The sequence below is a fragment of the Xiphophorus couchianus genome, chromosome 12, assembly GCF_001444195.1.
Source record: "Xiphophorus couchianus chromosome 12, X_couchianus-1.0, whole genome shotgun sequence".
Lineage (NCBI taxonomy): Eukaryota > Metazoa > Chordata > Actinopteri > Cyprinodontiformes > Poeciliidae > Xiphophorus > Xiphophorus couchianus.
Genome location: NC_040239.1, coordinates 18050802 through 18070057, shown reverse-complemented (window position 1 = coordinate 18070057; position 19256 = coordinate 18050802). Strand labels below are relative to the sequence as shown.

Genomic DNA, 19256 nt, shown 5'->3' with positions numbered 1-19256 from the left:
TCACCAGAGGACTTTTTCAATGTTCTAGTGAATATTCAAGGTCAGTTCTTTTCATCTATTTTTTTTTTTTTAAATAGCTGTTTCTCTTTTATCTACTGTTGTAAAAGATAAACAAAAGCCACCATTTAAGATTTTTCTGCTGGTCAACGCATTTGGTACAATTCAAAAATGCTTCTAACTTACATTACTCCAAACTTAATGACATTTTTAGGAGCATCGCTGCCATCTACTGTTCAGATACAGAATGTTGTTTATTTTTGACAGGGCTTCTGTGGTTCTGATGTGTTTCATATGTTCTGGTGTGTCTCTGTATCCAGTTACTCTGTGGTTCTGCTGCTTTCACAGACATTTTTCACATCATTTACATTTCTGATTTAAATTATTTAATTTAGAAAAATCCCATCAAACCTGAAGTGAAGGGGATTGGCTACAACTGCATGTGAAATAAGCAAAAGTGATGCGAGTAGATTTGAAAAGCAAAACTATCTAACCCCAACCAGAACCAGCATGTTTCTGAAGGATGGTAAATGCAGATCAGTGTGATAACATCAAACACAGAAAATAAATAAAACCAACTTAAAATCAGTAACAATGTGCTGAACATCTGTAAATAATAAAATGTCCAATGCATTAATGACACCTGAAGGGAAAGCCATGAAAAGATGGGCAAATTAAACCAATTTTAATTAAAAATCACACAATTAAAGAATTTTATATAAAAATTGTGTAGTGTCAAGAAGAAATCTCAACAGTGATGCTAAAAACGCTCTAATACTGAAAGAATATGCATGTGATCATATTTACATGTAAATATATGTAGTTTTCTTTTATATTTTACAATAAACATTTGGTGTTGTACAATGAAAGTCACCAAAGAAGAGTTGGATTCAAATTAGCTTTATTCGGAGTGTCAATAATGATAATAAATGAAACAGTTTGCTTCATGAAAAAGGCTTGTAAAGCACAGGAACTTAAACTTTGGGCAGTTTTTGACAGAAAGAAAAAAACAATGCAACAAAAAAAGGACAGATGAACAATGTGGGAAAATCTGACTGGTGAAAATAGAGTTCCCTTTCAATTTCTTTCAATTTTAAATGTTTTTCCTAAGTAGCTTAGTTGAACAATCTGTGCAGATTTCAAGCAATAAAATCCTGAAAGGATATGAAGGACATCATCTCAGTGCAAAAACAAAATGTTTTACAGTTTCAATGCGAGCATGGCGCTCTTACGTAACAGAAAGATATCTGAGCAAAACTGAACGAAATCCTTTCAGCAAGTAGAATCAGTGAGAGGACAAAATAATTGGCTGAAATATAAAAAATCTTTACACAGATTTAAACTGTGATGAGATGCTTTACAAAGTTTGATCCAGTCACTTGTTTTTGTCTTAATTTCTTAGCTTCACACTTTTAAAGACTTGACTTTTCTACATTTCTAAATAAATTACTACAAATCTATTTGTACCAGTTGAATAGTCGTCACATGTTATCTGTAGGCTCAACACTGATTTTTGGAGTAACATAAGCATAATGCATTTGTAGGATCTGGACTCATTTCGATCAGCTCCGTTTTGAAAATGTTTGGACGGTTCCAATAATGTAAAATCCTAGACTAAAAACAGATTACTTAAAGCACAGTAGAAAAAAAAAATTGGTGTCTTTATTTTGTTTCAAGAGATTTCTAAAAAAATATCAGCTATTGTGCTTTGTTGAATATGTTAAACCCAGTTTAGGAACCACTGGTTCAGTTTAATCTGAATTTAATGCTGTCTGGAGACCAAACAGGGAGTTCAATAATAATTCTTCACTATGCAAAACCAAGATACCCATGGCTAAAATGTTAAATATGTAATTTGGCAAGTCAAAGACAAAAGCATGGGAATTTAATATAGATAAATGTCAATTTGTTTTTGAAAATGTAAGAAAGAAAAAGAGTAAGATCAAGCTTTTTTTTTTCCTTAACTTATCCAGATCTGGAAAATGCTACAAAGCAATTTCATACGTTTCAAGAACCTTTTGCACCACAGAACCCATCAATAGCAGAGGTTTCATCGAATCGCCTTGTCCAAAAGGTACCATTAGGAGGAGCATTTCACAGATATCTTGAGTTGCCTTTGTGGGCATAAATGGCACTCAGTATTATGTAACTCCACCGTTTTTAACGTGTGAAACAAAATGACACCATGATAAACGTAACAGGAAATGAATCTGAAGAAAGTACCTCTCTGGACATGCATCTGCCTTTAAACAACATTTCAGAAAACAAAGAGTCACATGTGAAGACTGTTAATAAATAACTACTTCCGAGGAGTGACACGCAACCTCTGCGTTTTTTAGACTAATAAACAACAAATTATCAATAAGTATCGACAGATAAATACAGATGCCTGATATCTCTAATATGCACAGTAGCCCTTGTAACACAACATTCATCAGCAAACGACCTCCTTTTGGTTGTCTAAATAAGGAAATATGAAAATAACAAAAAGAAAAAAAAAGCTTTGACCTGGACTCAAAATAAAACTTTACACTATAAACAAACACAACAGATATCAAGTTGTAAAATATTAAAAGTCAATATGTCTAAAATAGTACTTCCAAAAGCACATTGCTGACAGTATTTACATTATTGTTACAGCCTTACACAGGTATGGACTAAAAAAAAGGAGAAAAAAAAGAGATTAGAGGCAACAAAAGTAGAGTAAAACAGGTGGATCAGAGTTGAAACTAAATAAAGAGACCGTTTGGCTCCAGTGTTGGCTGCCTGCTCTCACCTGCTGTAAGACACATTGGGTGATTTAAACCTGCACTGGTTTTCAGTACATCCTTTACTGCACACAGTGGGAAGGTTTCTTACTACATTCAACTGATACCAAAAGAGTTTGGCATTTTAAACCATCAATTAATCAACTAGCCTGACTAGCATCAACATGGCAAAACTCTGTAGTTACAGGAGTGATGGGGATCCATTTCACAAAACTGCATCTCTTATTTCCGCACTGCTGACGAATGTCGCGCCGCCTCGTCTTCGTACATAAAATCGGATGTTTTGAAATATTTTATAGCCTAAATGGTTGGGTGTTTGAGACGCAGCAAGGGGCGAAAGAAGGTCTGTTTCAATCTTTGAACCATGATTGTCTAATAAAGCACAAGGTTTAGATGAGAACTGCGGAGGAGGTTTGGTCGACAGCATAAAACACAAGGAGTGTGTGTTGAGTCTGACAACAATCAGACGGACAATTAGAACCACCCTGAGCTATCAAGTAAAACTGACAGGACTCATCTCAGAAACCTTTCATCCAGAAGGAGCTTTTGATTATTGCTCTGATCTGGATACTGGGAGTTAAGGGACAGAGTCCAAAAATAGTGCAAACACTGCTGCTGTCTTGAAGATGCACCCCCACCTGCTCGCTATCGGGGCAGATTCAGGTTGACTTAACCTTCCTAAGACAATTTTCTCATAGCTTCTAAGTTGTTTTCTATCCACCGTTTGTTCAGCCTGATGGTTTCCAGAGCCTCCTGCACACTCCTCATCTGAGAGCCGCGCTGCTTCAGGCTGGAGAAGAACGCCTGAACCTGCAAGAGACACAAAGTGATCCAAGGACTATTAATCATTCATAGCAGGTTTACAGACTTTAACGTATGAATATCCTTTGTTCTTGTTCTTGTCACATTACAAACTCAAAACTCAGACCAACATAACAAGTAGGGTAGAACTGCATCTCATACATGGTTTTAACAATTAAAACCCCTGAAGAGTGTGGTGTGAATCTGCATTTAGCCACAGTGAGTCAACACTTTGTAAATCAGACACTGCTGGAAGTATTTTTGTGTTTCTTTTTACTGAATTTGAAAATAATTCTACAAACATCTTTACTCATTTTTACCTATTCATCTTTGCAAAATAGCTAAAGCACAGTCAGATTAAAAGGAGACAACAACTGCCATAAAAGTCCAAATGTACATCAGTCTGGGCTTTGACTGGGCCAATCTTAAACGTGGATCTGCTTTGATCTAAACAGTTTCATTGTAGCTCTGGTTGTGTGTTTTGGGTCATTAAACTTCCACCCCAGTCAAGTATTTTGCAGTATCTACAGGTTCCCTTTTAACTCTGATCCCACCAGAGAAAAATGACTAATTAAGTGACTTGTGAAGCCAATAAGCTACACTTAGTTTTATCTCAGGGTATCAGAACAGAGCCGGTTCACAATTGTGCGCTAATCTGTGTTTGTCAATCTCATGAAACCATATTGTACATCTCTAATATTTACATACCTGATCAAGATGCACCTGTGTGGAGAACTGGGAGGTAGTGGATTTGACGATTGTCTGAATGGCAAAGGAGCCTACAGGAAACCTGCAGCCAGAAGCACAGGAAGCTATAATGATACTCAGAAGTCCAGATCCTTTAATTAGCAGGTAAATTAATCCTGGGATGTATTTTAAGACAGGGATCTGATGAGACTTACTTCTCTATGAGGCGGTCCCAGTTTACTTGTATAAAATCCCAAGCAAACAAATAGCCAGCAAATCCGTTACACACAGTGTTGATGATCAGAGGCAGCTCCTGTGTCTGGATGATATCCCCACTCAGACCGGCCTTGAGAATCCTGCACAGATCAAAATAAAGAGACTTTAGCAGCAAACAATGCAACCCTAAGTGATTCCACAATGCAACAAGATGTTTGTAAAGAAGGATATTGGGAGAGGAATAAAAATAAGCAAAAAGCTTTTGTTTCCAGGATTGGCCTGAGTTTCTTTTTATCTCCTTGACAACTCTGACCCGGTTCTCTTGTCACTGCTGTAGACTTGGTTCTGTATTGTTTTGTATATAGAACGAACTGTCCAGTTTTGGTTTCATCTTTCCAAAAGACCTTCTCCTTCCTCATGTTTGTTGCGTCCATGGCTTGTGGCAAACTCCAAACTCGACTTTATTTCAATGTTTTTCTCATTATTTGTCCATAAAGGTCAGATTTGTGGAGTGGAAGAGCAATAGTTGTGAACCGATTTGTTCTCTGCAGCTCCACCAGAGTGATTCCATTTACTAATTTGTTGACATCTAAATACAACTTGACTGCACTAGGTTTTATTTAGCAGAATCAAAGAAAAGGAAAATGATTTTCAAGCAAAGATTTTTAAAAACCATTAATCATTTCTTTTACACTTCAAGAATGATGCACTACTTTGTGTTGGTCTATGACATGAAATCCAAATAAGCCTAAGTTTATAAAGTAAAATGTGCAAGACTTTAAAGAACTGCTGTGAACTTCAGCTTAAATATATATAAAATCACACAGACCCTTACCATGCAATACGATGTGGGTCTTGAGTGGATGCCAGGCCTTTTAGTATCTTTCGCTTCTGCGCATCATTGGTGGTAGTTGCGTACAAGGTGAACAAAGTTTGCCAGCCGTCGTCTGACTGAGCAGCCACTGTAAACACAGCTTGCTGCAAATCACCTGGGATCCTACAGAAGTAAATATGAAAACACAAACATTAGAATATTTATTTTTAGGACTCTTGCTTTCCTCTTCCTACTAACACACATTTTGTCATGATTCTGGCCCGTCTGCCTGCTTTGTTTTTCTCCTCAGCCTTCACCTCTCCAATCAGGCTCATCTGGTTGACCTGCATGCTGCTGCGCTGCAGCACAATCAGGCTCATGTCATCCACCTGTTCACCAGCAGTTTTAGTCAGCTCTCCGGCAGGCAGATGGTGCCAGATTTTTGAAAGCCTTCAGTGTGAGTAGATATCCAGCGTTACCTCCTTTGCCTAACCACGATCACGACCACGTTTCTTGTCTCCTGGATTTCCCTGCCTTGCCTAGCCCACGTCGGATACTTCACTGGCTTCTGATTTCTGGACCCGACCCTGTTTCTGCCTCTTGACCTCTGCCTCGCCCCTGGGTTTGTCTGCCTGAGATTGTCTTCACATGCCTGACCTGTTTCTGTCCCCTGACCTCCGAATTCTGATTTCCCCTGAGCTCATAACCTGCTACCAGTGTTTAACCTCTGGCTCAGTCTCCATCTTGCAGAGGTGTTCTGTTCTCTACAACCGAGCCCTGAGAAAATGGCTCACCACCACTTTCCTGAGGAACCAGGAACCTTCCTGTGTTCTCTACAGCACCTTGAGAAGGTTAGTGGCTTTCTCTATTGAGCCTTGATACCCAAGATTAAAATCCACTAACCTGGTTCTCTGCCCTCGGGTTCCTGTCCTAGTGCTGGTGGTCGCCTGTCCCACACCTGATTATCAATAAACCCTTTGCTTTTCGATTTTCTGTCTGGCTGAAATTTCGGGTCCTCTGTTCTGAACATTACACATTTTCTGAACTCTTACAAAATTAAAAGCCTGTTTCTGTTTGCAAAAGGATGTTAAGGTATTTTTTGTGAAGCGATCACAAACCACGACCACATTTCTTGTCGTGATCGAGTTCCTGAGTTCTTTACTTACTTGCTGGTAAAATTGGAGTCTGTGTAGTTTTTGAACAGGGATTTGGCTTTGGCAACGTAGCCTTCATCATTCAGAGCGCAGGCCGTTGAGATGAGGGCTGAGCGCAGCTCCTGTTTCGATAGACTCTCCTCCTCCTCCCAGGTTTGACTTTCCATCAGAGAACCAAATTGATGCTGAATGTAATCCTGTTGCATAGAGAAAAAAATAATAAATAACTCTATTCCACAGCAACATTTGGACTTATTTTACAAAAGTAATGTAGTTTATAACTTAAAGTGCTCATCCTTTAAATTTCAGGATGACAATAAAAAAAATTAGTTTTACTGTTTAGATTAAATTTAAACACCAACTGACTTTCCAAAGCACTCATTTACAAAGTACCTTCATTCGAGCTGCCAAGTCAGACTCCTGCCTTTTATCAAGCAGCCTGTAGATGCTGTTCAGCTGCAGCAGAGCTTCTGTCACAGGAGCCGTCTCCGTTTCGTTAGGCATGAAGCTCAACAGCTGGCATACTCGTACAAAAGGGACACGTCCCAGTCTAACGACCAAACAAAGCAGGGAGAAAAGGTCGAACACTGAAGTGAAATATTGGAGTAAAATTGCTTATTTAATCACAGACTATGCATGCATGTTAGCTATGTAGAACATCACTGAAATGTTAATTTATTCAAGTGAATCAACACAACTCTGAACCAGAGAAAGCAGCAGACACGTTTTACCAGAGGTCAGGAGAAAAAATAAAAACTGGGCTGTTGCTCAGGCGCTCAAAGTCCTCTTATCATCAGATGAAATTAAATTTTAATTTGTAAATCAAGGTTACAGATTTGGAGGAATTGACAATTAGTGTTTATCTGGGAAGACAAGTCATCTGATGGTGTTGGTCTGCTGTGTTTTATCAAGCCCAAATTCAGCGCAGGCATTTACCAGGAAATGTTAGTTACTGTATATGGAGATGCTGATTTAAGACTTGACATCTACCCTCCCTACCAAAAGTAACAATGCCTGTCTGAATGATCCAGGTTTATCTGCACTTGATTGATCAGTAACTATAATTTAGATGAGCTGAGGTGAACAGTTAAAGCCAAACGGGCAAAGATTGGTCACCTCTGTGACAATGATTTTCACCAGTTGAATTACTGAAGCAAATTAACTATTTGATGTCATAATTTATTTTGGTGCACTCACAAAGTAAAAAAACAATATTCAGATGTTTACCTGGAGAGAGCAAAGATGTTATGTATGACCGAGGCTCGGTCTTCAGCTGTGAGAACGTTGATGTTTTCGGACAAAGCGTCATGAATAGCACTCCAACCATCTTGTCCATAGTCAACAATGTAGAAGCCGGTATTCTTGTAGTTCAACTTTAGCCACTTTACGCTTTCTGGTACCTTTAAACTTTCTGAGATACACAAACATTTGTCATTGCAGAGTCCAAAACAATGTGACAGAGAGTGTTAGGGCAGGGTTAAGCGTTGCACTGTACCTGACTTTTTACTCAGATTGAACATCTGTCTGCACGCCGGGGCCAAGCTACAGCTGTCGTTCACAAATGTGATGGGAATATTCCACTGTCTGAAACGGAGATCGCAGCACCGTTGGGTTTCATGCTGCATTTGTCTTACTGATGAGTGTGTTGATGAAACCCACCTGGGTGCTTTTGTGGTGTTGTCAGATGTGAGCAGAAAAGGCTCCTGGGAGAAGGTCACCATGTCGCCTTTGCGACTCACAGTGACCAATGGGAAGCCTTTCTGTGATGTCCATAAACTCATCATCTCAGAAATATTCTTACGCGGGTTGGAAACCTCAACATGCAGAAAATAAGTAAAATGACAGAAGGAGTCATTTGAAGTGTTACAGGTGAATGATAATTAAGATTTTGGTGAATATATAGAGGAAAAATCAAACATCTGCTAACAGAGTTCAAGATCCTCTAATGCAGCTTTAGTTTAAAACCAAACCAAACTGGGTGATAAAGATCAATATGTGATGAACAGGCAGCAGGAAGGAAACGCTACGCTTGCAGACACCTAATCAGTGAACTGATGGCTCAGAGTTCAAAGCTTCAGAGATATTATGCAAAAGTCATTACCAAATATTTCATATGACAAACATATGTACTGTATATAAAGTGTAAAGCTCCTGGGAAACTAATCTAGTTATTCCAAATGGTAAAATTAACAAAAAAGGGTTCTTGTTACAGGAAACAAAGTACTGTTTTCGGTCTGCATGGAAGAGACGTGATGACAAAGATCTCTGACCAGAGATGCAGTGATGAGGTTTTTATGTTCCTCTTCCAGTTTTTCTTTAAGGGCCAACCTGTTCATTCTTATTTTCTTTTTAAGCACTAAAAGCAACTCATTTGTTAATATTTAATCAACTTAAGAATGATAAAAACAAAAAGCTGCAGGCAAATTGACAGAAGTACCAGTTTAAAATCCAGCAGAAAATCTACTACTTGTGTTTGCAAACTGAAATAGGAGCTTTCAGTGTTAATGCATCCATTGAAAATGAAATAAATTTAGATGTATCCATGTTGGACATGCATGTTGAGGATAAGAGTCAATCGATTACCCACTAAGACATCATTTAAATAACCGTGCACATATCGACCCCATGTAAAGGCAAACGCATACCTGTGTAAGGCTGTTCCAAAGGTCCACCGTTTCTGTATTTAATCCACTAAATGATTTCAGATACCGAATAATGCCCTTTTTGAACTGCTGCTCCTCTGGCAGTGATGCATTCAGCATCAGGAGAATTGAAGCACCCTGGAGAGCAGAGGCACAAAACACCAACAATTAAAACCAAGATGGATCATTAGCCACAGCTGCAGCTGACTGTGAGGTCCAGCAGAGAAATTTCTCTTAAGAAATTGGATATGAATATTTGGCAAAAGAACACGGAGTCTCTAGTAAACTAAACAAGTTATAAACTACCCTAATGTATCTTTATACTTTGCGTTTACGAAGCCAGGCTTTCTGGTAATCTTTAAAAGTTATCTTGTTCAATAGTTCTATGTGCTTTTTAAACATCTTTTATAGTTTTTCTTTGAACTTTGGCTGCTTTTAACCTGTTTCCTGTTAACGTTTTTTAAGTAATTAAACATAATTGCAAATTGTGATGAGTTGGCTTAAAAATAGGAAAGCAGGCAAATGGAGGACAAAGAATCAGCATAAGGTAAAAAGCCAGCATCAACAGCAGATGAATAATATGTGAAAGACATCTCTTCAAGAAACTGGAAAATAATCCAGCAAAAACTTGAGAGATACTTCTTTTATTATCTTTTAAATGTAATAGAAGTGACCTATCAGAGTAATTAGAGATTATTAATCCCTAAACACATTAACATGTATATTCCTAAGGATCTAACATAATAAATGTATATTATTCTGTTGATAATCAGGTTCTGAACTTAGAATAAGTGTAAAATTAGTTAAAGAAAAAGCAAAAAAAACATTTAGCAAGCCCAATCAAATACAGATCAGAACATCTGTGACAGAAAACAAAAAAAAAGTGAACCCTTCTTGGAAGCAAGACAAAGAAATCTTGGTCAAACACCTTTTTGTATTTTATATAACACTCAAAGCTGTACCTTTTCATAGGAGACTGAGTCAAACATTTCCTCGATTTGTTCTGGCGTGTTAACCTCTGTCGACACAGGGTGGGAGGAGTTTAGCGCATCTTTGTCCAGGGCTCTGAACCGCACAGTCAGGAATAAATAACCCTGCAAAACAATTCAAGCAAGACTCATTGAAAAAGTTCTCAAATTCATCCGCCAGAAATATTATGTACACAGAGGTCAAATGTTCAAGCCTACAGTGTCAAAACTGGGCATTATTTCCTGCAGTGACATGTACTCCATGTAGGTGGCGAAGCCTTCGTTGAGCCACAGGTCGTTCCACCAGCTCATGGTTACCAAGTTTCCAAACCACTGAAACAGAGATGGACCAGCAAACCAAACATAATCACACTCTGCTCCTGGTGTCAAAAAAAAATAAATAAATAAAAATAACTACCTGATGAGCGATCTCATGGGCTATTACAGAGGCTACTACTTGTTTTTCGAAAGAGGAGGAGTTGTTGTCCAGCAGTAAGGTGGTCTCCCTGAAAGTGATGAGCCCCCAGTTCTCCATGGCTCCTGCCAGGAAGTCAGGAATGGCCACCAAGTCTGACAAAACAGAAATGAAGCAAAAGTGTGACAGATGATAACAAAAAGGTATAGAAAGATAAACGTTGTACAGGTGAGTGGTTCTGCTCACCTAGTTTCTTTAGTGGGTATTCAATCTCAAAGAATTTGTTGTAAAATTGCAGCAGTTTGGAAGCTGTGTCCAAAGCGAAGCCAGTCTGTTCTTTCTTATATGGCACAGAATATACAGAGACCTACAACCAACAGATGTGGATATGCATCACAAATAGACACAAAGTAAAATACAACACCAAAGCAATGTTTTCAAATTAATTATTGATGATTATGGTTTGAACCCACAGCCAAACATGGCCATTTGTAAACCTACATTTGTTCCTGAAGCACTGCTGCTGACAGAGGTGAAGTTAGCAACTATGAAGGCCACCAGATAAGTGCTCATGTTGACGTTGGTCTTCTCAAACTCATCCTGCTCAAGGCCACTGGAAAGAAGTGTGGTTTTGGCCTGAAACGCAGAGTGCTAGAGTTAAATAACTACAAGGCCAACATGCAGGGAAATAAAGGTGGTTTTGAAAATCAGAAAGTAAGGAAATAAAAACTGTGTCCACATGAGGAGCTGCAAATCTGTCTATTTATTGTATAGACAGTAGTGCACACTACAAAAAAATTTTAGTTGGTACAATCCATCAGCCGGATGTATGGCTTGGGCTTTTACTTTCAGACTGATGTGCCAAAATTTTGCCTTAAGGTTTCCACAAAATGTTATCAGTATGTCATCTACGTTGAGAAGCCCATTGGTCACTCCTGCAAAAAAAACACCCACAAAACATGATGGCCACAGGTTTTTCCCCCTTTTTCCTCAAATATAACAAATGTTATTGGGTTTCATGGGAACATTTAAACTATTGATTTATCCCACCAGGAGACATGTCTCCCATGACTAATCTGTTTTATATGTTGTGTTTTGAGTAATGGCCTCTTTAATCACCAGGTGGCCTTTCAGCCCATGTTGGTACTTGTTCTCACCAGCTTTAAACAGCTTTCCCAAACTGTTTGAAGACATAGTAATCCTAGTGCATGTAAATACCTACACCTGAGCAAAGTAGTAAATTATGTCTTTCGTTATTCTGGCATTCAGCAAATATAAAAAATGTTGGCAATTGTAAATGTTCTCAAACAAGAAAAGTACATTTTGAGTTAATGTCAGACAGTGAGAAAAATACGGTTATGTTTATCTACACAGTCTATAAACACTGATTTTAATTGTAGATCTTGTAAAGGATTTTTAAGCAGTTTAACAAAACATATGCAACACAAAACTGAGTTCTGTCTGTTGTAATAATTTATAACTCTAAAAAATATATAAGTTGTCATTTTTTCAAGCAAACTGGAAAAATGGAGAAACTACACAACTTTTGCCGTCTTCACGGATTTAGAAATAATTGGCTTTTGAACAAGCACACTGCTTGTGCAGATTTTTGTTTCATGACTCACAGATCAGGGATCACACATTGAACAACTGGACATGGAGGGATCATAAACTACAGGATTTATCAAACCAACTAAAGTCATCTGAACACGTCAAACTCTTGCAGGATAACAATTTGAGGCAATCATACCTGTAGGTGGTGGTAAAAGAAGAATTTCAACAAGTTCTCATGTATAAAATAAAGGATTAATTTGGATTATATTTTTATGGGGTTTTTTTCTGTGCTGCAAGATGCAGAGAGTTTTTCATGTGGGGTTATGAGAAATGACGCCAAGGGTTGGGTTTATTTTTAAAACTCTTAATATTTCTCCCTTGACAGAAAGCACACAAATATTTAAACTATAACAAACAACTTAATTCTAATTAAAAATGTTTTATACATAAATATGAATTACTTCAAATTGAACCAGAATCACACACAGAATGCACTGACACTATTTAGCAAATTGTTTTAAATTAGTAAATTTAAGAAGATTTTTGCATTTAAGTTAAATTCCTCTTATTCTTATTCAATTTAGACTTTCATCTGAGTTACTGATCTCATTTTTCACTTCCTTTTAATGGAAGCAGAGCACTCTACTTGTACCCTTTTTATCTTACAGGTAAATCACTAATTGAACAATACCTTAGGCATGTTGGAAAGACTCATGTAGCTTTGGTTTCTGTTGATTTTTATCAGGAAGGTGGCTTTGAAAGACGGCTCATCAAAACAAGGGAAGGCCTTCCTGGCTGAAAGTGGCTCAAACTGTGTTGCTGCAAGAACTCTATGAATAGAAGATGAAGGTTATTAGGCATGAGTTTTCGAATCAATAAGAAAAGTCAAACATGCTTTTTATTGTTGTCTTCATAGCCTTCATTAGTGTCCCAGCAAGAGACATTAACAAAATGTCCTCCACGAATAAATTTAACACAAATATTATTCATAAAATTTACCTTTTCTTTCTGTATTGATCAATGTATGAGCTATTGTAGAAACCATCATAGCTGTGTGAGAGGTTAGCATTGTATTCAAATGTCAAAACACACTGTTGGTCTGTTTTCAGCTCCTCCGGGAACTTCACAGCAATCTGCTGTCGGGGTTTGTACTCCAGTACAGTCACGTCACGGGCCTGTCCGCTGCCCAGCTGGAAGAGAAGACGTGTCCAATAAGCAACAAGACGGAAAGAGAAAAGTCCAAAGTTAATAACTTAACCAATCCCCTTTCAACCCAACCTTAAACGTAGCTTTGGTAATGTTGAGATTAGCAGCATGGAGCACAATCCGCTTTGTGTTGTGAAGTACAGACATTTCAATGGCAGCTTTGCCAGTAAAGGTCATGGAGTCAAGGTCGGGGGTGAAGGTGAGGTCATAGCTGAGAGGTCGTATGCTGTGAGGCAGTCGGAGTTCAGCCCATGGAAACAGTTCTCCGTTTGTGGAATTAGGGTAGACTGGCTCCAGGGGTGTGGTCTTATTTGGCTGAGGACAACCAGCCTGTAGAAGGATAGAGGTTAAAGAGTGAGCCAGAGAGTCAAACAGGTAAATGTGTATACCGCTTAAGAGTTATTCTCCCTACCTTGGTGAAGGTGCAGCCAGGTAGGAAGTACAGCACCATGGTCAACGAGGCTACGATCACCAGGAGAAACACACACACAACCATTGTACGAGCTGAGGGTCGTGAACATGACCTGAAAACAAAAAAAAATATCAATATTACCTTTTTAATCAACTGAAGTGCATATATGTATGTCATATGATTGCAATTTTTCAAAGTAGAACAGTGTTTTAGTTACATAGATGTCTTAAACGCTTTAAAATAGCTGTAAAAATTTACGACCCACATGGAAGACAACAAAAATATTATGTCAACCTAATAAATAACCTAATAATGCATAATATTTTTTCAGACAGCATATAAATCCTGTTTTAGCCATTTTACATTGGCTCGCCATTTAGTTTATATCCACTTGACTTCAATGTTTTACTCCTTTAAAGCCCTGATGACGGGATAACTTTATCACATGCTTTACATTTTTCCATGATTTATTTATTTATATTTTAACTGTTAAGCACTTTGTTGTTTTGATCCTGTTGTAAGAAAGCTAAATCAAAACCGTGCATTTTCTTACTAATCTACTTATTACTGTTATAATAGAAAATATAACACGTTTACTTGGGAGAATTTTCCTTTAACACCTTAGTGATCCAACTTCAACTCCATTTATATTCAGTAAGCTTCATTACTAGAGACCCACCAATAAATCACTCAGAGCTCGGAGTCTGACAGTTATTCCTCGATCGGCTCAGATTGATGATTGGCAGATTAAATTTTAGAAAGTCTCAATATTCTTTCCAAGACAATAAGTGCATAAAAACTAAGAAGTCCCACTCTTTTTGGTAAATAAATGCATCAACCAACAGCATGCACTTCGAGGCACTCTTTGTGTTTGCTAAGCAAACAAATGACATAGGCAGATCAGACTTCAAAAGAAGCAGGAAATCAGTGTCAGCCAGAAAACTCATGATCAATATCTCTATTTATTGAAGTAATTGCCAACAAGTCAAATAAAATGCCTGTGTTCAAACTAAGCTGTATGAATTACAGCCTTTTTCCGTAAAAAAGCAGTTAGTAGAAGATAAAGTAATCTCAAACAGTAAGTCCGGATCAGAAGTGGGAATCTTCACTTATATATTAGGCATGTATATAAAGACATAATCCGCAAAAATCCCTGGACAGCAAGAAACTGCTGCAAGAAATTGGACACAAAATTACATTTCGTGCTTCTCTAACCATCACTTCAAATACAGATATTTGAAAAAGAAGTGAACATTCACTTAACAATGACATATACCAGGATCCAACCGTGACTATCTCCTAAGAGAAGATAATAAATCTAAAGAAATTATTTAAGATATCAACAGCAAAGAGCTGAGTGTTACCTTGGTGGAGATTGCCTGACATAAGGGGACGAGCTGGACCTGTGAGAAGAGCTGCGGTTCATAAAGGACATTCCTAGGAGACGTGCAGAAGACTCGCAGTCCTCTTCATCATCATCCATGTCGTTTTCTCCCAGGCCACGCACCAGCAACCGTGAGCTGCGAGGCTCATATGCCACCTCATCCGGGTCAAGAGTGGGAAATGTCTACAGGACAAATCACTGTGTGATTATTCAGAAAAAAAATGCCTTTCAGTGTAAACTATCAGTGGAAAGACAACAGGCACAGACACATAAAAATAATAACTAAATTACAGGTGTTGCCTTTGTTGTGTATTTATTCATTTTTTTCCATATAACAGCAACAAACTACACATTATTTTATTGGGATTCTGTCACAGACCAGCATAATGAGCGATAAATATGAAGTGGAAGGAAAAGTAGGAATGGATTTTAAGAAAGTTTAACAAATAAAAATCCTAAAGGTTTTCTGTTCTCTTTACTTTGACTGACATTAAATCCAGTGCGACCAGTTGCCTTCAGATGCCAGCAGTGTAAAAAAAAGAGGCTCCACCTGTGTGCAATTTAATCTCTGTGTAAATACGACAGTTCTGGTGGTGGCAGCATCATGCTGTGAGACTGCCTTTCTTCAGTAGGGACAAAGAAATTGGTTTCATTAGATAACTGATCCTGGAATAAAGCTTGTTGCATACTGCAAACGACTTGGAAATAAAGAGCAGAGAGAAGAACATTAACTGTAGTTTAGATCAAAGCATATTCTTGTATTAAAATGGCCTAGTCAAAGTACAGAATACATCCAATTAGGAATCAGTGGAGAGACCTAAAAACTGATCTTCACAGACGTCTCCAATCAAAACTCATTGAGCTTAAGCTGTTTTGCAAACAAAAAAGGGGAAAAACTTCACTCTCTAGGGTCTAAAAGATTTACATCTCTTACTGTGAAACATAGTTCTGCAAAGTACTGTCCCGGAGGGTGGGTGGGGTTGAAAAGAAATACAAGCAACATTGGTATCATTTTCATCCTGCTTTGCAAGAACGCACATCTTTGTGTTAGTCTCTCACGTAAAATCCCAAGAAAATATTTTGATGATCTAGTTTGTTGTAAGTGACAAACTAGAAGTATGAAAGTTTTTGCAAGGCAACACAGGATCGAGTTTCAGTGTAAATGCATAAAAAAAAACAATAGGAGGGGGCATTATGCTGTTTGGTTCTGCAAATTGTTACAAACATTCATCATATTCACCAGCACATCTGTTTGGTAACAACTAGATCATGTTATGAAATGTGCAATTTTAACTGTTTTCAATGATGAAAATATGAACCGGCATACTGGAAATGTGTTGGAGTCTTTGGCCAGATCCACCACATCAGGCTCTTCTTCGAACATGCTGTTCTCGATCATGTTCCTCGGCAGGTTAGCTCGTTCTGTGAAGCACAAAGAAAAGAAAACAAGTGATTCTCGAACGGGAAATTGAGCTGTGCTTGTGAGAGGTATACCCGAGCAGAATACAAATGTTGAATTACATCGGCACAAAGTGAGCTTGATCTGTTTATGTTTGCAGACTTTGAGGGGCGAATTTTCTCATAACATGGTGACATACTGTATATGCAGTATTAATATAAACACTTGATTCTGCGTTTTTACAGTTTCCTGTTAGCACACTTTCTACCTTTCTTCCCCCTGCTAAATAAAACAGGTTTGTCAGCCTGCACAGACATTTTAGTTCCCATATAAATAAGATGGCTATCATTGAACAAATCTCACCGAGGTGGTTTATTTAGCTGCCACAAAATTGAGCGACTACAGAGGCGTACAGCAGTTACGCCTCGATTGCTGAAGCACAAGCAATAGATTCACCGTCTCTGTTGCTTCATGTGCAAAGGCTGAACAGAAAAAAACTTTCACTTCCTCAAACCAAAATGCATCTTCAGCAACAGGAAAAGAATAAAGCTTTGTTTGACTAAATGCATGCCATTTTCAGCCAGACAGACTCTTTACTCCCAAAGTAATTTGTGAAACAATCAGAAGCATGGTCAGCTTCCTAATTCAATAACTCCATAACTAAGATACTATGCACTATGTCCTGACAATCTAGCCATGCTTTTGTAGGTGATGAGCAGTGCATTGTATTATATATCTGATGAATGCCAGTGGAAAGCAGAAAGTGTAAACACCTTCTAAAGACACGCAGTTCACTTTAGGCTGATGACGACAAACACAGCTTTTTCCTCCACAAAAATATGTCAGCAGCCAAAGCAAGTGAAAGCAGTATTATCTGAGTCTGTGTTTGCTTAGTTATAGTGTTTCTGACATGACTTCAACACAGTCGCTCTGTCTGGACCACGCTGCTGTGGTATGAACATCTATTAATAGGCAAGGAGCTAAGTAGTTCAGTGCTGTGTAATGTCCAGAAGAGTTTATGACAAAAATAATAGCCAGTCAGTCACATTATGCTATGGATGCCATCACTTTTAACACCTTTGCAGTATTGTTACGTTATCACGGTAAAATACAACAAATGTAACCACAAAGACATGTTTGTGAGAGTGTGACAGGGAGTGAATAGGCTTCTTATCACTAATTTAAATGAAATATGTAAATATGCGGCAGAAATATTGGCCCATATTGCTGACTGTGGCTTTCATGTTACTCAAAACATTTAGCATCTTTACCCTACTGTCAAACCTAGCAAATGTATTCATGGTGCTTTAACGTTTTACCACATTATGACCACAAACTATGATGCATTTTGTTTGGAGAAGAGAGAGGTTTGCAATACACCAACACACATGACTGTATAGTTTCGCAAAGCATACTGGTGGCAGCAACATCATGCTGTAGGGCATTCAGCTGAGACAAGGAAGTTGGTTAAGAGTTGATGAGACGATGAAAGCAGCTATACAGAGAGGTGTTTCCTTTCCCTACAGTAACACACGACATTGTGTTTATTTCTAAAATAAAATCACCTCCAATATATGTTAAAAATTATGGTTTTAAAGTGACAAAATGTAGAAAACCTTGAAGGGTATGGTTACTTTTGCAAAAACCCACAGTTACGTATGGATCAGTAGCTACAGTTTGTTCCTATGTTCTGCTCATGAGTACACAACATAAACACTACATGCTGTAGAGGAAAGCCATATAGTTAGAGTTTTGTTTTGACATTCTTTCACTGTCTGATCAAAAATCTGATTGTGAAATACAAGTTTGCTCTTGTACCGACAACAAAAAAAGAGACAAACACAACTAAGATCTGTTAGAGATAAAATAGGGAAGTTGAACTGCTGTGATTTGACTGCTTCACAGTTTGCTTTATAGCTGATGTACTGTTTGCTTTAATAACGCCCAGGGACAACATAAGTGGGTTGAAACTCTTTTATAACTCTTTACAGAACATTTCCAGTTATAAACTAATAGGCTTCAACCTGAGTAGATACAGGAGTAAACACCGCAGCAGTGCTTTCACTTTGAACAGGAAAACAAGTTTCTGTTTGTTTTTTTCCCAATAAGCTACCTTATAAATCCTAATCACAACGTTGTTTAGCTCATCATATCTAAATATATCTGCTTAGCATCCAGCAGAGTCAGTCAATGTAGCTGTCATCGTGTCACCGCAACACACTGACCCGACAGTCAGTATCTGGCCTGCTGGTGGCAGCTAAAGACGCTGCTACTCACCGTCCTCCGTTCTTACCTGCAGTGTTACTGTCAAACAAATCCATGGTGGTTTATCTGGAAAAACTCCCTCTTGTCCAGAAATAACTGGGAAAACTCTGGACGTTCAAGGACGTCCGACCGAGGCGATGTTTTCTGGCTAGCCACAACCCACCGCAGGCTCACAGTCGGTATCAGCAGCCTCCCCCCACTGTCACAGGCTGAACAGCATTCAGGCGGCTAACGTTAGCCGCTCCCAACTTTACCCATCATGGTTGGCTTGTTAAGGAAAACGGGTAAGCAGAATAGATTTGTCTTTGTAGTTTGCTGCTTAAAAACGCAAAAACAACCCTCAGTTCTGCGTGTTAGGCTAGCTATAGTTGGATTAAATGACTCTTTTCCTGCTATCCTGACCAGTTGTTGACGTTCCGTCAAGTTGCAGGGCTGACATCTAATTGGATGATTCTATCAGGGGGCGGAGCTAGAACGCCATACATACAAATGTGCCAGAGTGGTCAATGCATTTGTTTAGCATCTGCAGGGTTTGAGTACAAACAGTGGGTTACCGACCATTTCCACCAAAACT

The 19256-nt window shown here is 38.4% G+C and overlaps 1 protein-coding gene across 1 annotated transcript; it reads right to left on the bottom strand.

Annotated features, from left to right (window-relative positions):
• Positions 1-881: 881 nt before the first annotated feature.
• Positions 882-19118, bottom strand: lnpep (leucyl/cystinyl aminopeptidase). The gene is made up of 22 exons (XM_028033428.1): positions 18711-19118; positions 16346-16440; positions 14999-15201; positions 13635-13746; positions 13295-13552; positions 13016-13206; positions 12708-12846; positions 10964-11098; positions 10709-10829; positions 10466-10617; positions 10267-10380; positions 10042-10173; positions 9083-9217; positions 8097-8251; positions 7933-8021; positions 7665-7848; positions 6831-6987; positions 6450-6634; positions 5305-5466; positions 4469-4609; positions 4275-4356; positions 882-3575 (listed from the first exon to the last, which is right to left on the bottom strand). Exons 1-22 carry the CDS (start codon positions 18736-18738, stop codon positions 3444-3446), a joined length of 3102 nt encoding a protein of 1033 aa, XP_027889229.1. The 5' UTR covers positions 18739-19118; the 3' UTR covers positions 882-3443.
• Between the last annotated feature and the right edge of the window lie 138 nt (positions 19119-19256).

Bases quoted from the DNA above. Each gene is read 5' to 3' on its own strand.
- lnpep (XM_028033428.1), bottom strand. From the start codon at position 18,738: ATGGATTTGTTTGACAGTAACACTGCAG. The intron at 10,381-10,465 runs GTAGTTATTTTT...TCTCTGTTTCAG, and splicing joins CCCATGAGATCGCTCATCAG to TGGTTTGGAAACTTGGTAAC. The intron at 6,635-6,830 runs GTACTTTGTAAA...TCTATGCAACAG, and splicing joins ACTTGGCAGCTCGAATGAAG to GATTACATTCAGCATCAATT.